Genomic DNA, 26,253 nt, shown 5'->3' with positions numbered 1-26,253 from the left:
GAGCGGGGAAACTTCTTTTTACAGAGGGAATGCTAGATGCTGCGAACGTTGCCAGAGGTGCTGCAGATGGATGCAGGCAGGAGAGCAACATTTATGAGGCAGTCAATCACACAAACAGGCAATGGCACGGAGGCCTGTGGATCAAGTGCAGGCAGAAGGAGCTCATTTAATTCTGGCAGCACGGTCTGCACAGATATTGTGATGCTTCGGGTCAAGACCCTTCGTCAGATTGAGAGTCGGGGGAGGGGAAAACTAGAGGTATGAAAATGTACAGAGCAAATCAGAGCCGGCACTGATGACGAAGGGAAGGTGAACAATCATCTATTGTTGGCTGTGAAAGAGGTGATAACAATGAACACGAACAGTGAAACTAGCAGGATGACTAGTGTGGGGGGGTGGTTGGAGGGGGAATGAAATTAGAGAAATCTATTCATACCGCTGGGCTGTAAGCTGCTCAAGCAACCTATAAGCCTATGTAATGTGGGAGAAAACCAAAGCACCCGGAGAAACTCATGCAGACACACAGAAACTCCGTGTGGGCAGCACCCATAGTCAGGATCGAACCTGGTTCTCTGGTGGTATAAGGCAGTACCTCTACCAGTGCACCACTGTGCTGTCCGAAGTTTTATGTTCGAAATACTAGCATCAGATGTGCCAGCTGCAATCTGACAATGTGCATAAAACGTATGTGAAGTAGTTTTCCCATATTTCAAATAATGCCTTCTCCTACAACTATAAAACAAATTAGCTGGTCATTTAGTTAAGTCACTCTGTGCCAAGTGCCAGCTACATTTTCCCACAAAATAAGCAGTAACTACTCCTTAAAAACAAATTTGTTAGACGTGGAATGGCTTGAGATGTCTCGAAGACAATAATTGAAGTTTCTTTTCTTTATTAATTACTGTCCCCACAAGGATTATAAATTTACCGTTTGGCAGTCTAATCGCCCTTTTGCAATCCTGTGCTCAATTGATGCAGAGTGGGTTATTAATTAGCCTAGAATAAATGGACAAAGTAATCAGTTGTGTGTTCAGATGGGTTCAATTTTATCACACCCTTTCCAATTTCAAGAGGCGGCAGGTCGGATTCACATCACTCTGCAGTTTGTGAGCAGAATACAACTTAATTTTGCAGAGGAATGTAAACTATTCCTCTGTATTTTGCTTCATGGAACCATACAGCACAGGAACAGGACCTTCGGCCCACAGTGTCCGTACTGAACATGATGCCCAATCTCATCTGCTTGCACATGATCCATAACCCTCCATTTGCTGTACATCCATGTGCCTGTGTAAAAGCCTCTTCATAAGCCTGTGTAAAAGCCACCATCGAGGACATATTTTATAGCCGGCACAGTGGCGCAGTGGTAGAGTTGCTGCCTTACTGCGCCAAAGACCCGGGTTCGATCCTGACTGCGGGTGCTGTCTGTACAGAGTGTGTACATTCTCCCTGTGACTGTGTGGGTTTTCCCGGGTGCTTCAGTTTCCTTCCACACTCCAAAGACATACAAGTTTGTAGGTTAATTGGCTTTGGTAAAAATCGCAAATTGTCCCTAGTGTGTAGGATAGTGCTAGTGTACGGGGTGATATTTTATCGGTGCGGACGCAGAGTGCTGAAGTGCTTGTTTCCGCGCAGTATTTCTGCAGTCTAAAGATAAAGTTTAGATATGCCACTATATCATATCTACCTCCACCACCACCCCTAGCAGTATATTCCAGGCACTCACTGCCCTCTAAAAACCTGCCTCACAAATCGCCTTTCCTTCGTTCACAGCCTTGGTTCTGAAATACTTGATGTGGAACAAAAATTATTCTTCAAAATGCATCTGCCTTGCAACCAATTTTAAAATTATGCTAAGAAGTTATAAAACTGAATTGCAAATCCATCAAAGTTACGTAACAGAATGCAGATCTGCATCAGTTTCATAAGCCAGAATATAAACAAAGTATTGAACAAATATCATCCATATAGAACAGTACTGCAGAGGGACTGGCCTGTCAGGAATGCATAGATTGTAAGAGGATAATCTTCCTTTCACTATATTGTAACTTTTTAAACCAGATTTTCATTGTTATATCTAAAAACACTATTCCAACAACCTTCATGTATTCTCTTTTTTTCCCCCCACTCCAACATCTTTCTGCGTGGCTGTACATGCGTTTAGTCCACAATGCATGACAAAGATTAAACAATGGCAAATTCAAAAAGAACAGCGCCTCATATTATTTTTTGTTTAGTTTAGAGATACAGCGCGGAAACAGGCCCTTCAGCGCACCAAGCAGCGATCCCCGCACATTAACACTAACCGACACACACTACCATTCTGTTTGGGTAGCTTGCAACCCAACAATATGAAGATATGAACAAAGGATTCGCCAATTTTATGTAACAGCCTAATCACAGGACGATCCAGACGGCGGTGACTTACTTATGCAACGGGCCTTTATGGCCGGCTGCAGCTGGGACTGTGAAAATGGAGCCAAAACCTGGTGACGCTTGAATGTGGACTCAGTGGGTGATTTCCATGCATTATGTACTTAATCTGGGATTGTATTTAAGTAAAGCAACAACCTTGGCAAACAAACCATATTAATAGCAACTGATCTGTTTGCATGAAATAATTTCACTGTACCTTGGTACACGAGATAATAAATAACAATTGAACGAACCTTCTCCCCCCCCCCCCCCCCCCCCCCCCCCCTCCTACACCCCCACCTATTGACCATCTATTTACTTTAGACTTAGAATCAGAGTCATGGAGTCACGAAGCATGCAAACAGGCCAACTTGCCCACACTGACCAACATGCCCTATCTACACTTGTCCCACCTGCCTGCTTTTGGCTCTTATCCCACCAAACCTGTCCCAGAAAATTAACTGACAAAATGTTTCTTCAATATTGCCGTCATACCTGCCTCAACTATCTCCTCTGGCAGAGAACGGCCTGGAACATCGGGCCTCCGTAGAGGCAACTGTGGAGGCCTCAATGGGCCCGACTATGGGTGAACTGGGGTTGGGGACTGGACTTTGTGCCTTCCCTCATAATGGGAACCATTGTGGGGGGATGTTCTTTATGTTTAAAACTCTTATTAATGTTATGTCTGTATTCCTTCTTTATGTGCTACAAAATGGCAAGAAGCATTTCACTTCACTACACCTAGGTGTATGTGAATGTGACCAATAAAATACCTTTGATACCTTTGATGTTCCATACACCCATCACCCTTTGTGCAAAAGGGTTACCCCTCAAGTTGTCATTAAATCATTCCTCCTTAACAAACCTCAGACCTCTGGTTTGATTCACTTACTCTAGGCAAAAGACTCTGCATTCACCCTAACTATTCCTCTAATGACTTTGTAGACTTTAGAGATAAGGCTGGAATCAGACCCTTTAGCCAATTGAGTCCGCACCAAATAGTGATCACCCCGTACACTACCAATATCCTACAGACTCGGGCCAATTCACAATTCTTGAAGCCAATTAACCTACAAACCTGCACATCTGTGGGGTGTTGGAGGAAACTGGAGCACCCAGAGAAAACCCATGCGGTGAACAAAAATAAAAATGCTGTACAGACAGCACCCATGGTCAGTATAGAACACAGGTCTCTTGTGCTGCGAGGCAGCAATTCTAGCACTGTGCCACCGTGTTGCCAAAAACATTCTCCCAATAATCCGGCTTTCAATGCAAATTTATCATTACAAGGATGGAATAAACACTACAATGGGTGGAACTTGGTGTGCAATTTCTTTGTCTCCTTTCAAAGTCAAAGTCAAAGTCAAAGCAAACTTTATTGTCAATTCAAATAATGCAACAAGTAGTTACACAGAGGATTCAAAAGACCATGGCCTCAGAATAAAAGGATGTACCTTTACAAAGGTGATGAGGAGGATTTGTTTTTAGTCTGGTGGTGGTTAATCTGTGGAATTAATAACCACAGGTGGCTGGGGAGGCCAAGTCAATTGATATTTTTAGGCAGAGGTTGACAGATTCTTGATTAGTAAGGGTTTTAATACAATACAATACAATTCAATTTATTTGTCATTTGGACCCCTTGAGGTCCAAACGAAATGTCGTTTCTGCAGCCATACATTACAAAACAAAAAGACCCGAGACACAACACAGTTTCCACAAACATCCATCACATCGCTGTGATGGAAGGCAAAAAAACTTATCTCTCCACTGCACTCTCCCCCCCGATGTCAGAGTCAGAGTCAAAGTCAAAGCCCCTGGCTGGCGATGGTGATTGTCCCGCGGCCATTAAAGCCACGCCGGGTGATGTAAGGTCGCGCACCGGGTCTAGTTGTTAGAGCCCCCGGCGTGCGCTCGCAAAGTCCCGCGGCCATTCCAAGGCCCCGCTCAGGTGCTCTTCAACCCCGCAACTCGGGCGGGAGAAGTCGCCGTTGCGGAAGCCCCGAAAAGCGGTCTCCCAGCAGGGACCCGCGGGCTCCCGGTGCCGCCGTCCGCCAAACCTGCAGTTGCATCCTCCGAATCTCCGGCGGTCGGGTCGCAGCAGCGTCCACCACAGCTCCACCCGCTCCGGACTCGGCCAGCCCCGTGACGGTGAGTAGTCGGCAGCTCCGCAGCTGGAACCCCAGGTCGTTCCTGTTGGGGGCCGCTCCACGTTGCAGCCCCAACGACAACGGAGACCCGACAAAGAAAAGGTCGGGTCTCCCTTGCAGGGGAAAGATTTTTAAGTTACCCCCTCCCCCCCACCCCCCCACACACATACCCCAACAAAAAAAATAACAAAAACTACATAAAAACGAGACAAAAAATAATAAAAACACAGACGGACTGCAGAGGCCGCTGCTGACGAGAGTCGCGCCGCCCACCGAGTTACTACCGAGGGTGTCAGGGATTTGGGGGAGAAGGCAGGAGAATGGGGTTGAGAGGGAAAGATAGATCAGCTGTGATTAAATGGCAGAGTAGACTGGAAGGGCCAAATGGCCTAATCCTGCTCCTATAATTTATGAACATGAAAAGAACCAAAGGAAGACAGGGTCAAAGGACAGGCTCAATGCACAGTGGTGCATTGACATTGCTTGTATCCAGGGGAGAAAAAAAGCACATATTTCCAGCAGCTATTATACCCCTCAACAGATTTTCAGTTTCCAGAACAGTTCCACAAAATTCAAATTATTTCAAATGCTGCGATTATCTTTTAATTGATTTCACTGGGGCATTAAACTAGTACATGTGTTTGGATCCAAGCCAGTCTGAATTAGCCACAGGGCATTACACAGTCAGCAAGTTGGGATAGCGATTTGTTTTGCATTGACTTTTTAATCTTTGCAGTTTCTGTAATGCGAGGAACCTAAGGTCAGGTAAATGAAATGTGCAAACTGGATTTGAGACTCCATGCCAACAATGAACCAAATTCAATTTCAGCTCTCGGAGGGAGGCTGTGTGTCACAGTCAAAAGATACTGAAATGAGTCACTACAAATAGATTCCGTTCAACTTCTGTCAGGATCCATCAAAAATTGAAATCTGGATTTACAAATCATCGCCCCCAAGTAATCAGGGTTGAGTGTAGACAAAAGGTACACAAAATTGCTGGAGAAACCCAGCGGGTGCAGCAGCATCTATGGAGCGAAGGAAATAGGCGACGTTTCGGGCCGAAACCCTTCTTCAGACTGATGGGGGGTGGGGGGCAGAAGGAAGGAAAAGGGGAGGAGGAGGAGCCCGAGGGCGGACGGATGGGAGGGTGGGAGGAGACAGCTAGAGGGTTGAGGAAGGGGAGGAGACAGTAAGGACTAGCAAAATTGGGAGAATTCAATGTTAATGCCATCCGGACGCAAGGTCCCCAGACGGAATATGAGGTGCTGTTCCTCCAATTTCCGCTGTTGCTCACTCTGGCAATGGAGGAGACCCAGGACAGAGAGGTCGGATTGGGAATGGGAGGGGGAGTTGAAGTGCTGAGCCACCGGGAGGTCAGGTTGGTTATTGCGGACTGAGCGGAGGTGTTCGGCGAAACGAAATGAAATCATTGGCGCACCTAAATAATTATAATTATAATTTGACTCAAAAGTTGATTTCCAATAAATCGGAAGTGCTGAAGGACTTAAAGCGGAATATTGCATCAAGGATTTTGTTATATATGAGGCCTGCTCCATGCAAGGGTCACACAAACCCTGTGTGGTGCAGCGGTAGGGTGGCTGCCTTACAGCGTCAGAGACCCGGGTTCGATCCTGTCTACAGGTGCCATCTGTATGGTCTTTGTACGTTCTCCCTGTGACTGCTTGGGTTTTCTCTGGTCGCTCCGATTTTGTCCAACATCCCAAAGACATGTCAGTTAATTTGCTTCTGTATATTGTCCCGATTACGTGCAGAACAGAACTAGAGTGCGGGTGATCATCAGCGGTGGGCCAAAGGGCCTGTATCTCTAGCTAAACACTATACATAAATATAAACAAGTCAAACTCAAGTACAATAAGGGGATGCCCGTCCATCCCATGAATTGTCTGGACTGCTTTCAATGCTTAGATATTCTTTCTTAAATTCATGGACCAAAATCGGTGGGCAGAAGGGCCTGTTTCTGCACTGTGTCTCTAAACTAAACCTCATGGTCACTCTGTGAAACAATGAGCTGTTTTCACATACAAAGTTTTTTTTAACAGCTAAATATGCATTTTTATTACTGCAAGCTAAATATTCCAAAGGCTGTTTATTATATTGTTCAATAGTGTTAAGTGCTGATCGAAACGTTTGTCAGTCAGATTCAATGCCTTGTCAACTTTAGCGGCCTCCACAATGTAACAAGCAGCCTGTGTTCTTAAAGACACAGTGTGCTATATCCAAATTCCATTATAAGAAGGTATGTAATAATGAGGGTAGACTTACCTCATAGACACCATAATAAACAACAAATAGTTCAATGTAAAAAAATCAAACAATATAGTGCAAAGGCAAAATCAATACCCCCCAAGTGCAATCAGGCAGTTTACAGCTCAGCGTTTGCAGTGTTCAATAGCCTGATGGTTGTTGTCAATGGCAGCACATTACAAGCAGCGCAAAACTCTCTGTGTAGAAAAACTTGTTCTGTAAATCTCTTTTATACTTTTCCTCTCTCTCACTCTCAAGCTGTGCTCTCTAGTATTTAACATTTTTTCAGCCTGGGAAATAAACGATGACTATTTACCCCTTTGATGGTTCTCATAACTCTATAAACCTCGGCTGGGTGGAGGGGCTACATTGCAACAAACATTGCTTCCAAAGCTAGCATTAAGGGCCTGTCCCACTTACGTGTCCTAGGCACGCAAACTACGTGGCCTCGTGGTTGCGTTGAGGCGCACGGGCATCGTATGGCTGCGTGGGGCCGGTCCCACTTAGAAGTGCTGAGGGATATGTAGTTGTGCGCGACATCGCGCGGGGCTCCGAAATTTTTGTAGTGAACGAAATGTTCGCGTGCCATCGGCCTGTCGCGGAACTGACGGCCAAAGTGGGACAGGCCCAAGACCCTGACGCGACGCGACGCAACGTCTCACCTTCAACAGCAGCAGAAGCAGGCAAACGATCACCGAACTCGGCCTGGGGCTCACGGCCGTTGTGGTCCGGATCCGCCCCCACTTCTACTCCCAGAGCGGGGCCAAGAAAATTGAAGATAGACACAAAATGCAGGAGTAACTCAGCGGGACCGGCAGCATCTCTGGAGAGAAGCAATGGGTGACGTTTCGGGTCAAGACCCTTCTTTTCTGACTGAAGAAGAGTCTCGACACGAAACGTCACCCATTGCTTCTCTCCAGAGATGCTGCCTGTCCCGCTGAGTTACTCCAGCTTTGTGTCCATCTTCAAATGACGTCACGCACTCCAGACGGCTGTGCGTACGCATGAAATCGTGCCCGACCTTCGCGGGACCGTCGCGGCTCAACGTGACTACGAGGTCGCGTAATTTGCGTGACAAGGACACATAAGTGGGACAGGCCCTTCACTCACCAAAACGTTTAGCCGCGGCACTCTCACACTGGTGATGCAGGTCTTCCACGCACTCCAAATCCAACATTAGATCATCCTCATCCAAGTCACACGAGCCCAGTCTGTTTAAAACATCCTGAATCCAAGGAGGAAAGGGATGGGGGGAAAATTGAGCCATTGAAATATAATTCAGTATAATTCAACAAACAATCTCTATATTTTGCAACAAGCCCTATTAACGAATGGGTTGACAATGGAAAGAGATTAATACATCCAAACTTGGTCAAAAGCATGATACTGCCAGGAATTTTCATTTCATTGCAAATCCTGTTATTTTGTCCAGAGCACAATTAAGATGCTATAATGGTTCATAATGGATGAGGTCTCTCCACCCAATCTCTGAGACAAACACCGAAAGGTTCTCATTTGCTGTTGATTTGTCCACAGCTGGACTTCCTCTGCCAATGAAGCATGAAGAATTGATGTAAAGGACATTATCAGGAACAATCTTTCCTTGAAGTGTGGTGAACATGTGGATCAGATTTAACAAGGTTAATCGAATAATTGGTAAAATTCTGTTTTAAGTTGTTGACTTGAACCCATGAAAGAATATTGGCTGCCAAATAATAGAAAGTTTTGCACCTGAGAACTTTCCTGTTCACCTTCAGAAGATTTGCTCCTGTTTTTTTTATAGTTCTGGTGCAGTTTCCACACAGCAAGTTCCAAAAAGGAGCATTGTGTTAATTGTGTAATAAAACCTATCACTGCACATGACAATAAACTAAATTAAACTGAAATTAGGGTGGCACAGTGACAAAGCAGTGCTACCTTTCAGCACCAGGGACCCGGGTTCAATCCTGACCTCTGGTACTGTCTGTACGGAATTTGTATGTTCTCCCTGTGTTTTCTCCCGGTGCTCCGGTTTCCTCCCACACTCCAACGACGTACAGGTTTGTAGGTTAATTGGCTTTGGTAAAATTATAAATTGACCTTAGTGTGTAGGATAGTGTTAGTGTATGGGATGATCGCAGGTAGAGATGGACTTGGTGGGCCGAAGGGCTCGTTTCTCGTCGCATGTCTAAAGTGCAGAATAGAGAATCTTCCAGTGATAGAGGTTTTGGACAATAGACAATAGGTGCAGGCCCTTCGAGCCAGCACCACCATTCAATGTGATGATGGCTGATCATCCCCGATCAGTACCCCATTCCTGCCTTCTCCCCATGACTCCGCTATTTTTAAGAGCCCTATCTAGCTCTCTCTTGAAAGCATCCAGAGAACCCGCCTCCACCGCCCTCTGAGGCAGAGAATTCCACAGACTCACCACTCTCTGTGAGAAAAAGGTTGAGGAATAACTATTGGTAAACTATTGGTAAATGTAGATTAACCCATATTAGACAGCGATCCCATGACAACGGTCAGTATCAACAACACCAAGGTTGCTGCCAAGATAGATACGGGGGCAAGATGTAATGTGGGGGGGGGGGGGATTGCAAACAGTTGGTACGGTTACACTACCATGCCATCTGGCGCGTCAAGTTTACAACTTGGAATTTTTTATTGTAAAAGGGGAAGTGCCCCTCCTTCTGGGTGGGAGATAGATAGATAGATAGATAGATAGATAGATAGATAGATAGATAGATAGATAGATAGATAGATAGATAGATAGATAGATAGATAGATAGATAGATAGATAGATAGATAGATAGATAGATAGATAGATAGATAGATAGATAGATAGATAGATAGATAGATAGATAGATAGATAGATAGATAGATAGATAGATAGATAGATAGATACTTTATTAATCGCCTTAGGGCAATTCAGATGTCCAATAGCCAACACAGTCAGAACGTAAAGCAAACAATACATAAAATACGGACAATACATAAAAGCAAAAAATACTTTAAAAGAACCCAATAAATAACTATTAAAAGTGCAAAGCATCCTCATACAGCTTAACGGTCAGCATTATAAAATCTAATGGCTGCAGGGGTGAAGGAGCTCCTGAACCGCTCTGTGCTACAGCGCAGGGAGAGGAGCCGGTTGTTGTTCCGTATGCTCCTCTGACCCTCCAGAGTTTCATGGAGAGGGTGCCCGGAGTTGTTGAGGATGGTCTGCAACTTGCTCCTCATACGCCTCTCAAGCACATCCACCACAGAGTCCACTCTCCCCCCCCGCCCCGCCCCAGCACTGAGTTAACTTGTTTTACCAGCTTGTCCAGCTTCTTGCTGTTTTTATCAGTGATGTTGTTACTCCAGCAGACAACACCGTAGAAGATGACACTTGCAACAAAAGTATGGTAAAACAAGTACAGCATTTCATTGCACACATTGAAGGATCTGAGCCTTCTGAGGAAAAAGAGACTGCTCTGTCCTTTTTTGTAGAGAGAATCGGTGTTGACAGACCAGTCCAGTTTGTTATCAAGGTGCACTCCCAGATATTTATATGTCTGCACCAGCTCAATGTCCACCCCTGCAGTGTTAACCGGCTGAAGGGGGAGCTAGGACCTGCAAAAGTTAACAACCATCTCTTTAGTCTTGGTTGTATTCAAGATGAGACAGTTCTCTTTACTCCAGACACAGAAAGCACTGGTAAAGTCCCTGTATTCATCCTCATGTCTGTTCTTACACATGCCACAATCGCTGTGTTATCTGAATATTTCTGTATGTGGCATGTGTCAGACTTATATTTGAAGTCTGCAGTATGGTGAAGACAGGGTGAAGAGGAACGGGACCAAAACCGTTCCCTGTGGGGCTCCAACATTGTACACCACTGTCCCGGAAACACAGTCCCCCACCTTAACAAACTGTGGTCGACCCATCAGGTAGTTGTATATCCAGGAGGTAAAGGTGGAATCCACCCCCATTTTCTCAAGTTTGTCTTTCAAAATCAGGGGTTGGATGGTGTTGAACGCACTTGAAATGTTGAGGAACATAATCCTCACGTAGCCACCTGGTTCGTCCAAAAAGGAGTAGATCCGGTGCAGCATGTATAGGACTGCATCATCCACACCAATGTTCTCCTGGTACGCAAACTGTAGTGGGTCGAGTGCGTGCTGGACTTGTGGTCTCAGGAGACAAAGAAATAGCCGCTCCATTGTCTTCATGATATGAGATGTAAGGGCCACCCTGCTTTGTTGTCATTGATCTCGTTGATCTGTAGTCATTGATCTCGGTCGGCCGCTCTGCTTCGGGAACCGGCACGAGACATGATGTTTTCCACAGACCTGGTATCCTCCCAGACTGAAGACTCAGGTTGGAGCGAGTCAGGTCAGCATTTTATAGGGATCCATTTAAGTTTGTTCAAATAATGTTTAGTCAGGAAAAAAGTGAAAAGCTCAAAGCTTTAAAGGAAGAGTAGGAGGAATATTTAAAAAGGACATACTCAGATCCAGAAACGAAAAGGGGAATGGGTTTTCCCTCCAGATATACCACCCTTAGGAGAGCATGTTAGAGGTTAGGCCACCAAAGTGGAAGGGAGTGGAAGCCGTAATAAGGCGTGCAAAGGCTTCTTTGGCCCCAGGGCCGAATGGAGTCCCTTACCGGGTATATAAAAGTGCACCTGATGTGCTTAGATTCTTGTGGAGGCTCTTGCATACAGTTTGGGAGAAGCAGGTTCTACTAAGGGTTTGGCGTAGAGCCGGAGGAGAAAGAGTCTTCATTCCCGAGGAGAAAGAGTCTTCAGAGTTAAGTCAGTTTAGACCCATATGTCTCCTAAATTTAGAAGGTAAGATTTTCTTTAGCATAGTGGCACAGAGGCTGGCGTTATTTAGAAAGCAACAAGTTAATCGATACCACAGTGCAGAAAGCAGGAATCCCAGCTTTTCAAGGTTGCTTAGAACACATTAATGTAATATGGCACCAGATTCAGACAGCCAAGCTCGAGAGCAGAGATTTGCATGTAGTGTTTTGGGACCTGGCAAATGCATTTGGCTCTGGACCACATAGTCTTATTTGGAGTGCTTTTGATTTCTTTAGAGTTCCAGTATCGTTAGTAAATTTAGTGAAAGCATATTTCGAAGATGTCCGAATGTGATTTAGTACAGCAGACTTTACGACAGCATGGGAGGGTCTGGAGATGGGCCTTTTGCCAGCGTGTATGTCTAGTAAGTCACAGAGTATTTATTTGACAAGAAAAAAGGTGGTAGAGAAAAGGTTTTATGCAGATGAAGAAGAAATCCCGTCTATAATGGAGAAGCTTGTCAAATGTTTGGGTAGGTGGTATGACAGGAAGTACTGTACTGGGTTCACCCGCCCAGCATCTGATGTCAAGACAGACCCGAACCACACTACCTGTGGCAAAACAGACATTAGAGCCGCAAGTTCGCACACCATCTAAAATCCAGTCCAAGCTGCAACAAAAGTGTGACATTCAAAAAAGATGGCATGACAAAGTGAGCAGACCACTTCCACCACTAGCCAAGGGACAAGTATTCCGTCTACAAACAGAAAAGGGTCACGACTGCCTCGGTGTAACATCTGGAACTCCTCCCGAACCACGTTCATATCTGGTCAATGCCGACGGCGGCAGCAACAGACGTAATAGATGGCATATCTTGCCTGTGAGTGAACCAGCAGCAACACCTCTGTATCATCCCGACCGCACAAGCATATTTCCATCCCCATCCAACAGCCCCAGCCTGATCATACCACCGTTGCCTGCTACTCCTGATCCGATCGCCTCACCTACGGCCACGCCACCTCGACCCCTGCCAAGTTTCTCCAGTTTCATCGCCGGCAATGCTGCTTCATTCTCCTGCTCCTGTTCTACCACCGATCTCATCTCCGGTGAAGGGAGGAAATGCATAACTGTACCGTACACGTGCAGGTCGCACCTGCAAGCCTAACCTAAAGTATCAGGATTAACAGGTTTGAACTACCTTTGGTGTTATTCCCAACAGCTTACTTATACTTACCACATGTAATCAGTGACACATATATTTTGCATTTGATTTTCATATCTATTTTATTATGGGTTAATTCCTGAAGAGGAATGATGTAGATTAACCATATTAGCCTGCCTTCACTATATCTATCACTACACATATTATGTATGCTGCACATTCCATATGTAGTCCAGTCCGGATCTTCATCCCTACCCCGGACTATTGATAACGGTATTTCACCATCTCACGGACAGACTTGATGCTGACTACGGATACGATAGCTTGTAATGTTTCCTCTACTTGTGTTACAATAAAGGACCATGAGTTGTTAATCCTGTGTATGGGTCTCATTACACAACAGTTGTTGAGCAGGTACATTGTCAGGAGGAAGCAGTGAGATGTATACGGATAGTAGCCCGGGTTAAGCAGGGACAGTGGATGAACTGGGAAAGTAGAAAAGAGGACGTGTTATGGTCAGTTACTCAGCGGATAGTGTATTTTATAGAACTGACGGTGCCTTGGGAAAACTTAGTGGATGAGGCTTATGAAAGGAAAAAGCTTAGATATGTAGAGTTGGCAGCAGACGCTGAGCAGCAAGGATGGAGAACAAGAGTACGTCCGGTAGAGGTGGGTTGTAGAGGCTTCATAGCGCGAACGACCACGTCACTATTTGGGGAGCTAGGAATTCACAAACAGAGTTTGCATCAGGCCGTAAATCAGATGCAAGAGACAGCAGAGCAAGAGTGGATTTGGTGGTAAAGAAATAGTATCAGTTGGGGGCAGAAAGAAAATGTATAACGAGCGGTAAGTGTAGTCGGTGTATCCCAGTATCATGCAAGGTTGATATTTGTGGTGTTATGAGTTTAATGATGGGCTAGGATGTGGAGGATAGGATGCATGTGTTTAGCAATTGTTGGAGTGAGTTATTCGTCTGCAGTTTCCTTCATTTAGTAGATACTGGTAGAATTGGTTGTATGAGCAGGTATTGAGGGGAGTTGTTCTGGATGCCAGAACCAACTGTTGAGCCTTTCCAAGCTGTCTGGCGTCTAACTCAATGTGGAAGAAAATATTAAAATCCCTTCTTACTTAATTTGGTCATAATTGAACAAGGCAACGAAAGGGTATGTGGAGGTGGCAATTGGCATCTCTCGTTGACCAGGTGCAGAAGAGGTTTGTGGGAATCGGCAAAATAAGATCAGAGGCATTACTTCTTGTCTGGGAATGTGTTGAATGGTGAATGTAAACATAACAAAGTTAGGACAGCGATAAGGAAGCTTGTTTTCCTCTGTAGGAAGTTAAAATTAGACCACCTGCTACAATCACTAGTAACATAGCTATGTTGCAGATAATGGGGGCTTATGATTGGTTCGGAGTGGGGATGGCGGTGCGGTCTGCCTAAAAGGTGAGGTAGAATAATGTCAAGATGCCCCTGTATTATGTTTGACTTGTATTAACCATCTGTTGTTGAATATGATTGACATAAACAGAAAGTATGTTATGAATAATGAAATAATTAATACCCATGTAGTGGATGGTAGTTATAAGAAAACATATAGCCAAGGACGAAGTGTATTTTCGTATAGTTGTATCTAACAAAAAACACAAGTTGTTTACTGCACAGTATAACTGTCGGCTAATTCTGCTGTTAAGTCAGAGAACTGCCACCATCTCTCCATAATTCCATGCAATAAAGTCTCTTGAAGCAAACCTGCGAAGCCTCCACTTTTCATTTTCCTTTAATTTCCCTCTAAATTAATTTCTTCCACACTCAAGGAAACACCAGTGAAGGAAGGTGCTCACTCGATAACCCCAATAATATACTTGCATCTACACGATTAAAGCTTTTTTTAATGAGCTTGTTAACATGTACTGTGGGTAGCTGTTTATCGCATATGGAGTTAGATATTGTCCTTAGCATAAATGTGAATAAGCAGTTTAGATTATACTTTTGCTTCGGGCTTGGCTTTCTTAATTGAGCACTTATCCTGGTGTTATAGCTCAAGTACTTTGTGTTTTAATTGTAATCTGCATGCAAGTCACACCTGATCAAAACCTATACGTCCTTAGAAGGCTTAGGAAGTTTGGCATGTTTCGTACAACTCTCACCAACTTCAACAGATGCACCATACAAAGCATTTTATCAGGATGCATCACAGCATGGTTTAGGAACAGCTCCATCCAAGAATGCAAGATATTGCAGCAAATTGTGGACACAGCCTAGACCAGGGACCTCCAAACCTTTCAGCATGAGGACCACATTATATGTTTGGCACATTTTTGCGGGCCGTGGGAAAAAATAAAGAAATGTCACACACACGCACTGTGATCACCCCTCAGGCAATTTAGACTCTCAGGCATAAAGACCCACGCACGCATAATGCTCACCCATCGGGCACACACACAAAAAGAGAGAGGGAGGGAGAGAGGGAGAGAGGGAGGGAGGGAGGGACAGAGGGGGGAGGGGATGAGGGGGGGGGGAGAGGGAGAGAGAGAGGATTCCCCCCGGCCGCACTGGCACGTGTCAGCGGAGACCCGGTCAAAAGGTCCAGGTCAGAGTGGCGCCCCGAAGCGGCAGCTGTTCACGGGTCAGCTTCACGGGGGGAGACCGCTACCCACCGACCCTGCCGCCAACTAGCTCCCCCCCTCCTCCTCCTCGCTCCACTCCCCACACCACACTACGACCCCCGCACAACTTGCCTTTTGCAACACAGGAACAATGGCACCGTGGTTGCTGCCTCACAGCGCCAGAGACCCGGGTTCCATCCTGACTACGGGTGCTGTCTGTATGGAGTTTGTACCTGCGTGGGTTTTCTCTGCGTGCTCTGGTTTCCTCCCACACTCCACACTTGCAGGTTAATTGAATTTGTCTCAAGTGTGTGTCGGATAGTGCTACTGTGTACGGGCATCGCTTCGATGGGCCGAAGGGCCTGTTTCCGCATTGCATCTCTAAAGCGCGACCACAGAACCCGCTAAATAGTCCGCCGCACAAAACATGTTAAGAGCTTGCTGCGGGCCGGATAAAATCTCATGGCGGGCCGCATATGGCCCGCGGGCTATAGTGTGGAGACCCCTGGCCTAGACCATCACACAAACCAACCTCACTTCTATTGACTCAATTTATACCTCACTCTACCATGACAAGGCCAGCAGCATAATCCAGTACATGTCGCACCCTGGCCATTCCTTCACCCTTTCCCATCCGATAAAAGATATAGAAGTGTGAAAACGCACACCTCCACATTCAGGGACAGTTTCTTCCCTGCTGTTATCGGGCTACTGAATCATCCTACCACAACCAGAGAGCAGTCTAACTACTATCTACCTCTTTGGTAACCCTCAGACTATCCTTGATCTGACTTTGCTGGCTTTAGTCGCACTAAATTCCCATGTCATGTATCTGAACATGGATCGATTGTAATCATGTATTGTCTTTCTGCTGACTGGTTATAATGTAACAAAAAGCTTTTCACTGTACCTCGATACACGGGACAATAAACTAAACCGTAACTGTAATGGAATCATCACTGGACAATCATGATCTCTTTCTGACAGGACTGGAAATCAGATTATGCAGAGTGAAACTTTCAACCAAGTTTAAATGGAATTTTAAAAAAGTTTAGAAAAAAATTACAGGCAGGGCATTTTTGAAGAAATGCTCCGTGAATTCCTTTCAGTACAATTAACCCCGCAAGCTGTGTTATAAAATATGCATTTTCATATAACTGAAGGAAATTTCCTAATATGTCTTGCCATTCCAGCTTAGGGCTAAAGTAAAACCTTGTTACATTAGCTTATGAATCTATCTTTCTAACACAATTACTGTGGAGTATGAGAATTTTAAATTACCTCTGCAGCAGAGTAGGCGATGTAGTTTTTCAATTATGTGACTATGAAGGTACAATACCCCATTTACATTTAATTAATTTCTGCTCCTCTAAAATGTAATTGCTTACAGCCAACAGAAAATAAAACTATTTTTTCTCTTCATCCATGCAAGTTCTATTCAGAACTCTTGCAAAAAAAAGCATTATTTAATACCTTGCATTCCCAAATCACTCCCTGCGATGCTTCAAGAGTACTTAGAGAAAAGAGCAAATGCCTATTCAACCTGCCTGCAAGATACTCAAATTGAAATGCACTTGTCCTAATTAGTTTTCCAACCTGTTACAATCTGCAAACCTCCAAAATACTGATGGCTGCAAAAAAACGCTAATCGTTGAGTCAAATTTGATCCCTGTACTTATACCATTTAGTGTTGATATTTCATATTACAGCTGATAATTTTAGGTGAAGCACTATCTTATTTAACAGGTGAATTCGCACCTGCAAAAGCACTGTAAATTTGACTTGGGGAATACGACAGGCATAAAGATGCTTTGCGCAAAGCTCGATCTCGCCATCTAGTGGCCAAGCCAACAACGTAAATGCAGAGAACACTGGAAGAAATGAAGCAACAAAGAACTGCAGATGCCGGTTCATACCAAAGATGGGCACAAAGTGCTGGAGTAACTCAGCATCTCTGGAGAGAAAGGATGAGTGACGTTTTGGATCGGGACCTGGAAGAACCTCTCTCCATCATCTCTGGACAGAGAGGTACTTAGCAATGCAAAGGTGGTCCCATACACAAATGCCACTGAAATCAGGATTTAGACGCAAGGAACTGCAGATGCTGGTCCACACAAAAAGACAGTAGGGTGACACGGTATAGAGTGGTAGAGTTGCTTTCTTGCAGCGCCTGAGACCTGGGCTCGATCTGGACTATGGGTGCTGTCTTTATGGAGTTTGTACATTCTCCCACAACCTGCGTGGGTTTTCCCTGAGAGCTTTCGTTTCCTTCCACACTCCAAAGACATACAGGTGTGTAGGTTAATTGGCTTGGTAAAATTGTCCATAGTGTGTGTAGGATAGTGTTAGTGTGCAGAGATCGCTGGTCAGCGCGGACTCGGTGGACTGAAGGGCCTGTTTCCGCACTGTATCTCTAAACTAAACTAAACTAGACACAAAGTGCTGGAGTAACTCGCCGTGTCGGGCAGTATTTCCGGAGAGCATGGATAAATGATGTTTCAGGTCAGAAGGGTCCTGACCCGAAATGCCATCTATCCATGTTCTCCAGAGATGGTGCCTGACCTGCTGGGTGACACCAGCACTTTGTGTCCTTTGGAGTTCAGGATTCTCGTGTACATGTGCAATGCAGAAAAAATGCAGGCGGTATTGGTTCGTTAGCTGCTGAAATAGATAGAAAGCAGGAAGTTATAGGATAGTTAGCGTAACATGTGTTAGAGGGCAAAAAGATTGTACGTTAGAAACTATTAAAGACATGCAGCAGAGTGGTGCAGCAGGTAGAGCTCCTGCCTCACAGCGCCAGAAACCCAGTTTTGATCCTGACCTCGGTCGTTTATCAGTGTGGAGTTTGCAAGTTCTCCCTGTAGCTGTGTCGCTTTCCATCGGGTGCTCCAGTTTCCTCCCACATCCCAAAGACGTGCGGGTTTTTAGGTTAATTGGTCTCTGTAAATTGTCCCAAGTGTGTATGTAGTAGATAAGAAAGTGGGATAACATAGAACTAGTATGAACAGCTGATCGATGGTCGGCGTGGACTTGGTGGGTCGAAGGGCCTGTTTCCATGCTGTATCTTTAAATTAAATTTAACTAAACTAAAATAGAGAGTGAATGTAAATGTTGCTTTTTTCTGGTTGACAAGATGTAGCAGTGGTGTGCCACAAGGATTAGTCCTGACTCAGCTCTTTACAATGTATATAAATGACTTTAAACGGGCATCAAAAGTAGGAGCCAGTGAATTTGAAAATGACACAAAGTAGGAAAATAAAGTAAAGAAAGGAATATGCAGTTATGAAATGATGTCGATTAGCTGAGATTAGCGGACAAATGGAGCATAATGTGGGAAACTGTGAAATCGTCCATTTTGTCCAATGCAAATTGTATTAGTATTGGTTTGTTATTGGATAACAATAAAACAAATGGACATGGTAGAACAAAAGGACATATCTTTAGAAAGTCGATGAGGAGGAATTTATTTCATCATTGCCACAATCAAGTAATTTAAAGCGGAAATTGACTGGTTGTTGATTGGTAAGGTTATCAATGGTTATGGGGAGAAGGCAGGAGAATGGGGTTGTGAAGGAAAGATAGTTCACCCATGATTGAATGGTGGAGTAGACTTGATGGGCTGAATGGTCCAATTCTGCTCTGATGATATGACTTAAGAATAAGGAGTAGGCCATTTAGGACTGAGATGAGGAAAAACATTTTCACCCAGAGAGTTGTGAATTTGTGGAATTCTCTGCCACAGAAGGCAGTGGAGGCCAATTCACTGGATGTTTTCAAGAGAGTTAGATTTAGGTCTTAGGGCTAATGGAATCAAGGGATTATGGGGAAAAAGGAACGGAATACTGATTGTGGATGATCAGCCATGATCATATTGAATGGTGGTGCCCATTGAAGGGCTGAATGACTTACCCGTGCACCTACTTTCTATGTTTCTATGTTTCTATGAACGTATTGTCATGTGTACTGAGATACATTTAGTGTGCTACCCAGGCAAGTCACACCATACATCAGTGCAATCATACCATACATAGGTGCAACAGGTAGTGTGAAAAGAGCAAAGAAACAGATGACAGAATATAGTGATATGGCTGTAGAGAAAATACAGATTATAAAAATTGCATTGGGAGATGGGGAATACATCCTGAGCTTGTGAAAGGATCATTCAGTTGTCTGAAAACCTCAGTGAAGAAGCTGTTCTTGAATCTGGTGGTACGTGCTTTCAAGCCTTTGTATCTTCAGCTGACAGAGGGATGGGGGATGGGTGACGGGAAGAGGGGATGATTGGGGTGTGAGTGGTCCTTGATTATGTTGCTGCATCCTCGGGGCAGCATGAGATGTAGATAGAGTTCATGGAAGGAAAGGATAAGGACAACTCATTCTGACTAAAGAAGAACATGAGCATAACTTATTCTTTTCAGAGTCCAGTTTATTCTGCTTTTGCCCATTTTGTGTTTAGAGATACAACATGGAAATCCTTCAGCCCTTCAGTCCACTGGGTCCGGGCCAACCCGTTTACATACGTTTGTTGTTATCCCACTTTCTCATCCACTCCCTACAAATTAGGGGCAATTTAATGTGCAGACGCCAATTATTCTACAAACCCACACGAATTTGGGATGTGGGAGGAAACCGGAGCACCCAGAGGAAACCCACACAGTCGCAGGGAGACGGTACAAACTCGCTCAGGTAACGCCCAAAATCAGGATCAAACCTGCATCACTGGCATTGTGAGGCAGCAGCTCTAACAGCTGTGCCGCTGTCCCACCACTAATGAACCACCGATTCACCAAAGCATATCTTCAGATTTGAAACTGCAACAAATATTTACATCTAGAAACAAACTGATCGTGAAATTACATGTGAAATGGTGATGATAACGCACAAAATAATGAATCTTACTAATTGCTTCATGATGACATGCACCGCAGGAGGAGTAATGAGTTGTGTCATCGCAAGGGAAGAATCTTCAACTGAGAACGACACAGCGCATTCTCTGGAGGAATTGCAGAATGGTCGCAATTGAAAGATGAGGGGAATCTTGTTTTGAAATGAGTGCCACTTTGGAACTGGACAGGTTGGGAGATTGGGCAAAATAAGTGGCAGATGGAATACAGCGTAGCAAAGTGTGGAGCCGTGCATTTTGGTAGTAGGAATAAAGGCACAGACTATTTTCTAAATGGGAAGAGAATTCAGAAATCGGAGGTGCAAAGGTACCTGGGAGTGCTGGTGCAGGATTCCCAAAAAGGTAATATGCAAGTCGAATTGGTAGTAAGGAAGGCAAATGCAATGTTAGCATTTATTTTGAGAGGAGTGGAATATAAAAAACAGGAATATAATGTTGAGCTTTATAAGGTACTGGTCAGACCACATTTGGAGTATTGTGAGCCGTTTTGGGCCCCACATTAGTTTAGTTTAGTTTAGAGATACAACGTGGAAACAGCCCAACGAGTCCGCAAAGACCAGTGATCCACACACATTAACACCATCCAACACATTCGGGACAATCTACATTTATACCAAGCCAATGAACCGACAAACCTGTACATCTTTGGAATGTAGGAGGAAACCGAAGATCTCGGAGAAAACCATAAAGTCATGGGGAGCAGTGGCGGACTGGGTCTAAAAATATTGGTTGCCAGGAGACAAAGGGGGCCCACTTCATCAGGGGCCACTTGATATAGGGGGCCCACTTCATCAGGGGCCCACTTGATATAGGGGGCCCACTTCATCAGGGGCCCACTTGATATAGGGGGCCCACTTCATCAGGGGCCCACTTGCCATCGGGCAAGCTGACACCCTGGCCAGTCCGCCACTGATGGGGAGAACTCCGTACAGACAGCACTCGAGGTCGGGATCGAACCCGGGTCTCTAACACTGTAAGCGTTGCAAAGCAGCGAACTCCACTGCTGCGTCACCGTGTCACACCTGAGGAAGGATGTGCTGGCATTGCAGAGGGCCCAGGCGAGGTTTATGAGAATGATCCCAGGGATGATTGGGTTAACATATGATGAGCATTTGATGATGCTGGGCCTGTATTCACTGGTTTAGAAGGATGAGAGGGAGACCTCAATGAAACTTACCGAATAGTGAAAGGTCCGGATAGATTGGATGTAGTGAGGATGATTCCACCAGTGGGAGAGTCTCGGACCAGAGGTCATAGCCTCAGAATAAAAGGGCGTACCTTCCGAAAGGAGATGAGAAGGAATTTCTTTAGTCAGAGGGTAGTGAATCTGTGAAATTCAGTGCCACAGACGGCTGTGGAGGTCATCATTTGTTACTTTTAAGGTGGACATTAATAGATCCTTGATTAGTAAGGGTGTCAAAGGTGATGGGGAGAAGGGAGAGAATGGAATTAAGAGGGAAAGATAGATCAGCGATAATTGAATATGGAGTTGTGGAATAGTGGACAGGCCGAATAGCCTCATTCTGCTCCTATATTTATGAATTTATATATGTACCAGCAACCTTTTATCTACCTTTTATCGACAAAAAAAACTGGGCACAACTATTTTGGAAACATTTCCAAATAACCATATCTAGTAGTTACGCTTAAAAATAAACTCTTAACATAGTAAAATGCCCCAGGATTCCTTCGGGGAGCCATGTCCATGAGTGTTTTCAACAGGGTCAGATGAGGAGGCAAATGACTGGGGATGATGCCCCAAGAATTAGCGTCAATACCCTAATGCTCTGGTTATTTTTCAAAGAAAGCAGTATTTGTGGGCAGCCCACAATAGCATGTGTGGTAGAGCACAAACGGGCTGCAACTGGGGGTTAGACAATGGGCTGCATACAGTGTCATAAACAAACAGCATCTCATATTTTGCCTGGACAACTTACAACCCAGTGGTATGAATATTGATTTCTCTAATTTCAAGTGATCCTTGCTTTCCCTCTCTCTCCATCTCTCCCCCACCCTATTCATCATGCTAATTTCATTGTTCGTGCCCCTTCGTTATCTCCATTTCCACAGCCAACAATGGACCATTATGGGCTCTATCTTTCCTGAGTCATCGGTGCCGGCTCAGATTTGTTCTCTATTTTTTCTTGTTCTCTAGTTTCCTTTTCCCCTGACTCACAGTCTGAAGGAGGGTCCGGTTCCAAAACGTCACCTATTCCTTTTCTCCATTTTGTTATCTCTTATGAGTTCAAGTTCAAGTTCAAGTGAGTTTATTGTCATGTGTCCCTGTATAGGACAATGAAATTCTTGCTTTGCTTAAGCACACAGAAAATAGTAGGCATTTACTACAAAACAGATAAATGTGTCCATATACCATGATATATATATATACACACGTGAATAAATAAACTGGTAGTGCAAATAACAGAAAGTGGTTGCTAATAATCAGAGTTTTGTCCGAGCCAGGTTTAATAGCCTGATGGCTGAGGGGAAGTAGCTATTCCTGAACCTGGTTGTTGCAGTCTTCAGGCTCCTGTACCTTCTACCTGAAGGTAGCAGGGAGATGAGTGTGTGGCCAGGATGGTGTGGGTCTTTGATGATACTGCCAGCCTTTTTGAGGCAGCGACTGCGATAAATCTCCTCGATGGAAGGAAGGTCAGAGCCGATGATGGACTGGGCAGTGTTTACTACTTTTTGTAGTCTTTTCCTCTCCAGGGCGCTCAAATTGCCGAACCAAGCCACGATGCAACCGGTCAGCATGCTCTCGACTGTGCACCTGTAGAAGTTAGAGAGAGTCTTCCTTGACAATCCGACTCTCCGTAATCTTCTCAGGAAGTAGAGGCGCTGATGAGCTTTTTTGATAATTGCGTTAGTGTTCTCGGACCAGGAAAGATCTTCAGAGATGTGCACGCCCAGGAATTTGAAGTTCTTGACCCTTTCAACCATCGACCCGTTGATATAAATGGGGCTGTGGGTCCCCCTCCTACTCCTTCCAAAGTCCACAATCAGTTCCTTGGTTTTGCTGGTGTTGAGGGCCAGGTTATTGCGCTGGCACCATATGGACAGTTGCTCGATCTCTCTTCTGTACTCTGACTCATCCCCATCAGTGATACGCCCCACAATAGTGGTGTCGTCAGCGAACTTGATGATGGAGTTCGCACTATGAGATAATGGCAATAAATTGAATACAACAACAACAGAGATGTTGTCTGACCCGTCGAGTTACTCCAGCATTTTGTGTCTATCTTCACCATAAACAAGCATTGGTGTGGATCAGATTTTTGAGTCAATATCTAGTACAGCCATACAGTGTCCCCAAAGACAGCTGATGATGAAGTCAATATGTACTGGCAGTAAATGAATCAACAAACAGAAACCTTACACAGAAGGCTTGTCCTTTGGCAACACTGCCTGGCCTTCTTGAGAAGATTTTTACAAGGATTTGCCAGAACCCATGGGCCTACGTTATAGGGCGAGGTTGGACAGGCTTGGAGAGCAGGAAGCCAAGGGGTAATCTTATAGAGGTGTATAAAATCATGAAGGAATCGAGAGGATGAATGCACAGATTGTTACCCAGAGTAGTGGAATCAAGCACCAGAGGGCATAGGTTTAAGGTGATGGGGGCAAGAGTTAACAGAACCTGAGGGGCAACTTTTTCATGCAGTGGAAGTAGATATATGGAACAAGCTGCCAGAGGAGGTAATTGAGGAAGCTACTATAACAGCTTTTGTATAGGTACAGGGAGAGGAAAGATTGAGAGGGTTATGGATGAAACGCAGCAGGTGGGACAGCTTAGATGGACCATTGTGGTTGGCACAGACAAGTTGGACAAAGGGCTTGTTTCCATGCTGTATGACGTATTTTGTTAATGGATTGGATCGTCAGAGGTAGACCAAGTGATAATGAAAAGTATAACACTTGCTGTTTCTGCTAGGCAAGGTAGAAGAAAGAACTGGTTTCATCCCCGTGATCCAGTACTGGTTGACTAACCAACAGGTGGTTATAAGGTTCAGTCAAATCAAAGTATTGGGTTTGTGCTGTGAAATTGACAACTATGGGTTGTACTGAATTAAATTATGAACACTGTGTAGACAATACGTAGAACACTGCATCACAGTTAGTTTGTTCGTACCCCAGGAAACAAAATGATTATCTCAGAATATACAGCTGAAAATCAGACGAAGATTCACATAAAAAAACTTTAGTTTAGTTTAGTTTAGAGATACAGTGTGGAAACAGACCCTGCCGCAAGAGGCACACCTCCAGATTCCGGGACAGTTTCTTCCCAGGTGTTATCAGGCAACTGAACCATCCTCCCAACAATTAGAGAGCAGTCCTGAGCTACTACAGCGCAAATTGGAGGAACAGCACCTTATATTTTGTTTGGTCAGCTTACACCCTAATTGTATGAATATTGACATCTCTAACTGTAGGTAACCCTGGCTTTCCCTCTCTCTCCATCCCCCCTCCCCCTTCCTAATTATCCGACCAGTCCGACTATCCCTGATTACATTTTATCTCTGTTTGCTTTGTTGTTACCTTCTCCTACCTAACAATGATCTATTCTACATTTTCCTTGATCTCCACCCCCTTTGATTTCTCGTTCTCACACCTTACACTTCCTTATCTCTGTATCTCCCCCTCCCTTGACTCTCAGTCTGAAGAATGGTCTCAGCCTGAAATGTCAACCATACTTGTGTCTGAGTTACTCCAGTATTTTGTGTCTATCTACTATCTACCTCATTGGAGACCCTTGGACTATCTTTGATTGAAGTTTACTGTACTTTATCTTGCACTAAACATTAATTACATTACTCCATTTATCATGTATCTATACAATGTGGATGGCTAGACTGTAACTACGTATTGTGTTTCCGTTGACTGGTTAGCATGCAACAAAAGCTTTTCACTGTACGTACACGTGACAATAAACTAAATGTAACTAAAAAACACCCATACGCTATTTCTGTCCTAGACACCAGGGACAATTTACAGGAGCCAATTAACTTACAAACCCTCACGTCTTTGAAACATGGGAGGAAAGCCACGTGGTCACAGAGAGAAAGTACAGAATTTGTACAGGCAGCACCCGCAGTCAGGATTAAACCTGGATGTCTGGTGGTGTAAGGCAGCAGCTCTACTGCTGTGCCAACTGTGATGCCCACAACAGTTGAGGAATTTTTTGAAGGGAAATGATGAGAGCAGGGTGGGTTTGAGAGGGATTTTCTACTGGTCCCAGGAGATGAAGGCATTGGTCCCAATGGGTTGCAGGGACTGAATTCATGTACTGAGGGACAAACACATTACCTTTGCAACACTTTTGGTACAAGAGAGGTCATTGGCTGGAGCCTGCCCGCACGCCATTGACAAAAATGCTCAAAATTCCATTGTAAAGGTCCTGTGACTCCATGCGGCAAGCACGACCTAACGTGGTCGCTTGAGCCGTACGACCTCGCGGGGCCGGTCCCACTTTGATCGCCGGAGCCGTATGGAGTTGTGTGGAGCTGGTCCCGACATCGCGCGGGGCTCCGAAAAACTGACCGTGTTCAAAAATTCCGCGCGGCAACGGCCTGTCGGCCCGCAGCCGCCTCGACGCCGTACGCAGCGTCTCGACGCAGTACGCAGCGTCTTGACGCCGTACGTCACGTGCGGACTTCGCTCAAACTTCACGTCACTCATTCAACCTCCGCGTGGCCCCGGCTTCCGGTTTGGTCGCGCTTACCGCATGCAAGTCGCATGCTCATGGGACAGGCTCTTAAGGCTTCGACAATTTTGGTCCAGTCAATCGGTACTCTTGAAGGAAAAATCTGCAGTCACAGATTCATAGACCCATGCAGCACAGAACTAGGCCCTTCTGCCCAACTCATCCATGCTGACCAAGTGGTCTGTCTATGTCACCCTTGTTTGGCTCACATCCCTCTGAATATTTCCTATCCACGTATATGCCCAAATGTCTTTTAAATGTTGTTTAAAAAACATCTGTACA

At 44.9% G+C, this 26,253-nt stretch overlaps 1 protein-coding gene across 2 annotated transcripts in view; it reads right to left on the bottom strand.

The window, feature by feature from the left end:
* ccser1 (coiled-coil serine rich protein 1) overlaps window positions 1–26,253 on the bottom strand; it is a 1,210,497-nt gene that overhangs the window by 924,136 nt on the left and 260,108 nt on the right. For both annotated transcript variants that reach the window (XM_033022379.1, XM_033022389.1), the window contains exon 4: window positions 7,938–8,052. In XM_033022379.1, the coding sequence (XP_032878270.1) occupies window positions 7,938–8,052 (115 nt within the window). The remainder of the gene's footprint in view (window positions 1–7,937; window positions 8,053–26,253) is intronic.

This window comes from Amblyraja radiata, chromosome 1 (assembly GCF_010909765.2).
Source record: "Amblyraja radiata isolate CabotCenter1 chromosome 1, sAmbRad1.1.pri, whole genome shotgun sequence".
In the NCBI taxonomy this organism is placed as follows: domain Eukaryota; kingdom Metazoa; phylum Chordata; class Chondrichthyes; order Rajiformes; family Rajidae; genus Amblyraja; species Amblyraja radiata.
The sequence above is the reverse complement of the archived record's forward strand: the minus strand, read 5'-3'. Positions and strand labels throughout refer to the sequence as shown.